The following is a 7,102-nucleotide window of genomic DNA, read 5'->3' on the forward strand; positions in this document are numbered from 1 at the left end:
TAGGAAGTTATACATTTTGAGTATATGTTACCCACTTTTAGTCTAATATTTTTAATTATAAGTTTATGTAATTTAATTGTAAGTAACAGTTGTGTTTAACAACCTGTTTGCAAAATTCCTGAAAATTTGACAACTGGCTTGTGCAAATCGGTACAAGGCAGCTCCGGCACAGCACTGCCTCCCACATACAGGCCTACCTGATGACATGATTAATGATGATAGGTTCTGGTGGCATAAGCAAGGCATGGAGCCGCTGAGGGATCTCTGAAAACTTCATACGTTGAGACTCAAAGATCTGTAGCAAAGGGGAGATGCACGAGGTTAGCAGTTTGAGTATAATTAGTGTTCTAATAGATTCTAGCGAAAGAATGGGTCCATTACTTACCTGCTGCAGGTACTTGTCACAGATGACAAACTCCCGCTCATGAGGGTCCTGGAGCTTATGTGTCTTAATATATTGCCACAGTGCTTGGATGATCACTGGACGAGTCTGGGTATGGATGCCCAGGAGTCGAGCTAGGCGGGGGTCTAATTTAAACTGGGGAGGCTGCAGGGAACCAAAGGGTATAGGGGATGAAGCTAGTTAGCTGGGTCTATATGCAGCAATACATTCAAGCTGTTCAACAAACAACGTAGTGCTTTTTCTGGGACAGAAAATTCTAGGAAGAACTCAGAGATGACTAAGACTCTATCTCTGTGCCAAAGTGGCAAATTATTCACAACTAGACTTTAAAGTGAGACTGCTGACGGGATGTGGCTGTGAAAGCTGGACCCCCTCACACCACCACAGAATACCTGGTAATCCAGCATCAGTAGGACAGTACACCGTACATTCACGTCTCCCGGCCGCTTCACCTGAAAGCCATCGGTCTCCTGGGTAGTGGCGGTCCTGTGCCACTACAGAGAGGAAGATGTCAGGGGGTGCTCTCCCAGAGGAAGAGCTGGGGTGGGAGGGAAGAGCTTCTGTAATGACTGAATATTCAACTTTGATCACTGAGGCTACTGGAGAAGAGTAATAGCATGAGGCATTTTAAAAAACTGCATACGGCTTTGGGATGACTGGCTGTGTATAAGTAGATTAACCTTTTAATTCTGTTTGTGGTTGCATTTAAATAAGCCCGAATGTCCAGTGATAATTTTATCCACAAAATGGATAATACACATGTGAACAGTAACATAGCTATCATTTACTGAGTACTTACTATGTGTGAGAGTATTCTAAGACATTTACCTGGATTATCCCACTTCCCAAACATCTACACAAGATAGGCACAATTATACTTATTTTACAGATGAGAAAACTAATGCTCAGCAGAATAAAGTAACTTGCCCAGGTCAAACAGCCAGTAAGTGGCGGAGCCACCTTTTGAGCTCTGATGTGTCTGATTCTACAGTCCACATTCTTAGCCACTATACTCTACTGCTATAGAATTAAATTAAATATATTTACAAGTTTCTATTGATTCTATGACTTACTTCCCTTATTAGATGGTAAAGACCTTCCCATGTCTCTTAGTGGTTGAGGTTAAGGGGCTGCAGCTACAGTGGCAAAGAAAGGAGCAGGTTAAGTTCACTTGGAGTGCTGGCTGGACTGTCATTCTGGTTTTGCCTGTTTTCCAAAGAATACTGTTGCTAACATGGGCTTCAAAATGTTGTGCAATCAGGCATCATAATAAACGATTTTTGGTGAATTGGAATGTAAATGTAAACAGAGCAGAGATCAAGAGGAAGTCCCAGATCTATAATGGTAACCTTGGCAAGTACTAGTACCCTATCAGTCAATCACTCTAAATACAGCAACTGCTACCAGGAAAAAGTATGATTGGTGCATGGATAACTACACCTCACCATTATTAACAAGCAAGATGCAGAGATGGCCTGGCACATACAAGAGGCCACCAGTAGACTTTCCCTTGAAAGAGGCGGCAGTGACCAGGAGAGTAACATTAAAAAGATGGGACAAGTTAGATTACAAGAGCCCTTGGTCCTAACTAAGCATGCTAGTGCCACCTAGAGGTCAATGTGCAAACTGTACACCTGGAGTGGTACTGTGTACACGTAGAGTGACTCCTTTATGCCTCCCCCTCTCCTTAGACATTAAAATACGGCTCCCAAGTCCATCATCCTCCAATCAGAGTCAAAGCCTAGAAGGCAGAACTACTCACTTCTACCAGATGGTTGTCTGGCCCATACAGGTCTTTGTCCAGTTCAATCACCAAGGACTTAAAAAAAGAAGAGAACTTCCTCTTTTGTTTAGTGGCATCATATTTGGACAAGGCTGACTGGAGGAGAGAAAAGAAAAATCATATTAGGCCAGAAGAAACTTCCCAAGACAAAATCCTATGAGAAAGGAACCCCAACAACAATGGGAAAAAACTCAAAAAATATCTTTTGAATATCTCTTAGGAGAGATAGGCAAAGTAGGCATCTGCAGGTATTAAACCAATCATGGTAGCAACAGAACCCTGAAGAAGCAGCCTAGAACACAGAGGGTCACTGTTTTACCCACCTCATTTGCCCAAGGGAAATGAGGCAAGTTAAGCAAACCATTGCACATAACTAAGCGAGTTTGAGCAGAGAAAAGTCTGACTCTAGAGGGGAAATGAATCACAGGCAATAAGCAGCCAGAACAAAAACAGCTTTATTTGGACAGAATGACACCACCAGCAGATGGACTGGACCTATATAGAGAAGGAGGCTCTGACACTGAGCCCTGGTTCTCCTGCAAAAGTGCATTCCAATTAGCTTGCCTGCGAGCAGCTAAAAATAACAGCCAGAGAATGTAAGGGAATGAGAGAAAGGTGAGCTTCCCCGAGGAGCTTCTGGGGTGGGAAGTTTGGGGACTATCACCTGTCAGGTGATGCTCCCCAGGAAGCAACAAAGAGCCTGTCAAGAGAAATCTATCCTACTTAAACTGTGGGGTGCCTCCAATGAAAATTGAGAAGATGGAGATGCCACAAGGACTCAGAGAGGAAACACAGCCTCAAATTAAGGGCAAACTCGATTAAAAACAACAACAAAAAAAACAAAAACAAACAAAAAAAACCTAAATAATCTACAGATATGGCTAAATCCAATGGCCAGCAGCACCAAGAGGAAGGTAAACCACAAATCAGATCCCAGGACAATAAGGTTCTCCATATGATACCAGTGAGGGCCAAAGGTGTGGGGGCAAACACAAAGAACCACTGTCTTTCAGTGCAGCGAACAGTGTCCCTCTCCCTACTGCTCCCAAAAGGAGCTGTGAGCACCAGTTAGGCTTCCTGCTGACCAGACAACACTGTTCATTCCCAGCAGCTCCCACCCTAGACGCCAACCATTGTGGACCTTGAACTCACATCCTCCAGGAGCCGTCCTTCTACCCGAAGCTCCCAGGAAGCCACCGTCCCTTCCCCATCCTCGGCATCTGACTTAGCCGGATTGAAAGTGTTAGAAATGAAAATTCGCAGCTTCCGTTTTTGCTGAGGAAGGCAGAAACAGGATTGATCGTGGGGCTTCAGTGGTCTGATGTTGAAGACAAGGGTCTCCCCAAACCCCAAAATTACTCCTAACAGGCTGGCTTACTGTCTACCCAGTCCCTTGGGTGGGTGGATGAAGATTCCATTTAGAAGAGGAGTACTGGCCATCAGCCTAAGTACAAGTGCATACAGTAGGATGCCAGGTGGACAAAGTCATGCAAGGTGCCAGGTTCCCAAGGTAGCAGAGCAGTTACAGCGAAAACATGGACAAGGGTATATTTGTAGTGCAAGAAATATCAAGAGCCCCTCCCCCTTTGCCATTCTGTTCTTATCCTCCTAATGTAATTCTCAGCTTGTAGGCGGAAGGGAGAGATGCAATTTAAATGCCAAGGAGAGTTGTGCTGTGCCTTTGATTTCTTATCCTAATTCTGCTGAAGGTTCCTGGGTCCTCTCCTTTGGCTTTCTGCCTAGTACTTTCCTGTGTTACCTTGATGGGACGTTTCAAGGCCTCTTGGATATCCAGCCGTTTCCTCATGATAGTCTGGTCCAGTTTCCTTTCAAAAGCCAAGAGATCCATATAGGCCTGGGATTCTGGTACCAGTTCACGAATCTTAGGAACAGAAAAATTAATTGAAATCTAGGATCATCATCTCTATACTCAAACTCACCACACTTTCCAGAAGACATATAGCCTGGACTCACCCTTTGAGGTAGAATTTTGTCAGCCATCTTCTTTTTCTTTGCACTGTTGGGAATAAATACGGTTATCAGGTTGGGACAGAACTAGTCAGAACGTGAAAATAAGCTGTCAGCACGTCCATTTATAGTAATGTGAAGGGATTGCAAAGCTTCTCTCAAATCAAAGAACTACCACCACCACCACCACCACCACCACCAAGCATTCTCAAGGATGAGTTCTGTAACACCATCTGCTGACACAGCACCACCACTTCTTGGTTCAGGTACTCCCACCACCTGTGTCCTCCCAGGCTCCCTCCCTCCTTCCCTCTGCCCCAGGATCATCTTACTTGTGGTTTCGATTTTGGACCGCCTGCTGCTGGACCTGCTGGATCTGCTGAGGGGCAGGTCTCTTGCGGGACTGATCCATCCCTGACTGGGCCAGGCCAGGTCGGACTGAAGGGTTCCCCCCATAGCCAGGGGGTCCCATGGAAGGTCCCTGAGGTGTCATTCGGCTGCCTGGCAACATACCTGGTCTCTACAGAGGGGAGAGGACCCAGAGATGTCATGGTTTCACCTGCTAAACCCCACCGAGAAAGAAAAGCAGGGAATGCCTGAGTTCTTTGAATGAAGTAAGGTTTAGGGATGGAATGGAGGACAATGAGAGGAGAACCCTTTGCTCCAGTAGTGACTCCACAGAAAAATAGAGTCCAAAAGCTAAACGAGAGCCAGATTATACTCAAATTCTCAGTCCCTTTTGGATCGGACACATCGGACATCGCCAGTTCCACATTTACTCTGCTACCTACTATCTCTCTAGAAGCTGACCTCAATCTGTCAGCTACCCGTTCTGTGTTCCTCTGATCACTGGAGCTGCTCAAGCCCCTTTGCATTCCGGCCCTCGTGTAGGTATCACTGGACCCACTTCACCCACCCAGGTTCTCTACCGACTCCCCACGGAAACAATGCCCCTAGGAGCAGGTGTGGACGCTAACTGCCTCCCCCTCTCTTCCTGCACACTGCCTCCCCCAACCCCCACCCAGAGCCCGAGCCCCTCCCAAGGGAGTCCCTCCTACTTCTCCCCCCACCCCTGTCACTCCCATGTCCCCGCTCGGCCCCGCCCCCGGCCCGCGCGCCCCTCCTCCTGCCCCACTCACCGGATAGGCCGCTCCGGGCATCGGCGAGCGGTACAGCCCTTGACCCGGAGCCGGGCCCATTCGCACGGGAGGCCCCGGAGTTCCGCCCGGGCCCAAGGCAGCAGCCGCGCCCGCCCCTCCTGAGGCTCCGGCGCCGCCGCTCGGAGCCACAGACTGGAAACCCGCCCGGGCCGCCATCTTCCCGGAGCCGCCGATGCAGCTGCACAAAGAACCGGAACCGGAACTCCCCCCGCCCCCCGAGCGCCCCCCGAGCGCCCGCCTGTTCCCCCGGCCGGCCGGCCGGCACGGGAGGCTCAGGGCAGCGAGACTATGGGCTAGAGCGGGGCGACTAGCGGAAAAGGCGTGCTGGCCACGCCCTCCCGCCTTCACGGTCCGGGAGGGAAAACCATAGAGACGAGCTCTGCGATAGAGAGGCTCCGTGAGCGGGCGCCCCCAGGCCGACGGGAGGAAGACAAGGACCTGGAAAGGGGGACGGACCACAGCCTCAGTCCCAGTCTCAACCCCGACTCGAGCCCTCTGATGAAGAGGGGCTTGGAGTAGTAGCTTCATCTTGGCGCATGGCATTAACTTTCCAAAACGCTTTGATTGCTTTTCGTTTCATTTTCTTACTGCTATAACTATCAGGGGCTGAGGAGGGAAACACAGTTTATTCCGTTTTACAAATGGGAAATCTGAACCCACAGGTGAATGACTTGGCAAAGACCAACCAGCAGGTTAGCCATAAAGCCGAAGCCAAGATTCCGGATATCCTTGCTCATGGCCCGGGACTCACTCACAGATAAAGTGCCTCAATAAGTACCTCACGTGGGAACTTCATCCTAACTTTGTCTCTGACCTAACCTGCTTCCGGATTTTTTTTTTATTTTTTATTTTTTTTGAGATGAGGTCTCCCTCTCTCGCCCAAGCTAGAGTGCAGCGGCACCGTCTCAGCTCACTGCAACCTCCGCCTCCCAGGCTCGAGTGATCCTCCCACCTAAGCCTCCCGAGTAGCTGGGACCACAGGCATGCACCACCATGCCGGGCTGTTTTGTATTTTTGGTAGGGACGGGGTTTCGCCATGTTGCCCAGGTTGGTCTCGAACTCCTGAGCTCAAGTAATCTGCGCTCCTCAGCCTCCCAAAATGCTGGGATTACAGTGAGCCATTGTGCCTGGCCTCAGATTTTTTTTTTAATATTAAAAAATAGGGATGGGGGGCTCGGCGCGGTGGCTCACGCCTGTAATCCCAGCACTTTGGGAGGCCGAGGCGGGCGGATCACGAGGTCAGGAGATCGAGACCATCCTGGCTAACATGGTGAAACCCCGTCTCTACTAAAAATAGAAAAAAATTAGCCGGGCGTGGTGGTGGGCGCCTGTAGTCCCAGCTACTCGGGAGGCTGAGGCAGGAGAATGGCGTGAACCCGGGAGGCGGAGCTTGCAGTGAGCAGAGATTGCGCCACTGCACTCCAGCCTGGGCGACAGAGCGAGACTTCATCTCAAAAAAAAAAAAAAAAGGAATGGGGGTTTCACTATGTTGCATAGGCTGGTCTCAAACTCCTAGCCTCAAGTGATCCACCTGTCTCAGCCTCCCAAAGTGTTGGGATTACGGGCGTGAGCCACCGTGCCAGCCTGCTTCCAGATTTTATAAAAAGTTCCAGTTTATCTTGAATTTTGACTCTGCTCTCTCTCTAAAGCATCCTTTGTATTGGGGATTCTGTTTTGGACCTTTGTTGCCTTTGACTCCTCCCTCTTTCCCTGCCCAGTGGTTCAAACTATTCCTGATAGGATGGTCAGCCTGTCCCATCCCAGGAGGACCACAGTCTCCCCACTCAA

General features: G+C 49.1%; 1 protein-coding gene across 6 annotated transcripts in view; it reads right to left on the minus strand.

The window, feature by feature from the left end:
* The window catches only part of SMARCD1 (SWI/SNF related, matrix associated, actin dependent regulator of chromatin, subfamily d, member 1), a 19,091-nt gene extending 13,482 nt beyond the window's left edge, over positions 1-5,609 (minus strand). For 4 of the 6 annotated variants that reach the window (XR_009211627.1, XR_004246196.2, XR_009211626.1 and 1 more), the window contains exons 1-9: positions 5,294-5,606; positions 4,487-4,674; positions 4,161-4,203; positions 3,946-4,068; positions 3,339-3,461; positions 2,166-2,282; positions 796-897; positions 386-547; positions 198-295 (exon numbers count right to left, since the gene is read on the minus strand). Coding sequence is in view for 3 of the 6 variants with exons in the window: in XM_032143847.2 (XP_031999738.1) it covers positions 198-295; positions 386-547; positions 796-897; positions 2,166-2,282; positions 3,339-3,461; positions 3,946-4,068; positions 4,161-4,203; positions 4,487-4,674; positions 5,294-5,470 (1,133 nt within the window). In the remaining 3 variants the exon portion in view is untranslated. Of the gene's footprint in view, positions 1-197; positions 296-385; positions 548-795; positions 898-2,165; positions 2,283-3,338; positions 3,462-3,945; positions 4,069-4,160; positions 4,204-4,486; positions 4,675-5,293 lie in introns of all 6 variants that reach the window. The other 2 variants (XM_032143849.2, XM_032143848.2) reach the window with 2 other exon arrangements.
* Between the last annotated feature and the right edge of the window lie 1,493 nt (positions 5,610-7,102).

This window comes from Hylobates moloch, unplaced genomic scaffold, assembly GCF_009828535.3.
Source record: "Hylobates moloch isolate HMO894 unplaced genomic scaffold, HMol_V3 SCAFFOLD_22, whole genome shotgun sequence".
Classification (NCBI taxonomy): domain Eukaryota; kingdom Metazoa; phylum Chordata; class Mammalia; order Primates; family Hylobatidae; genus Hylobates; species Hylobates moloch.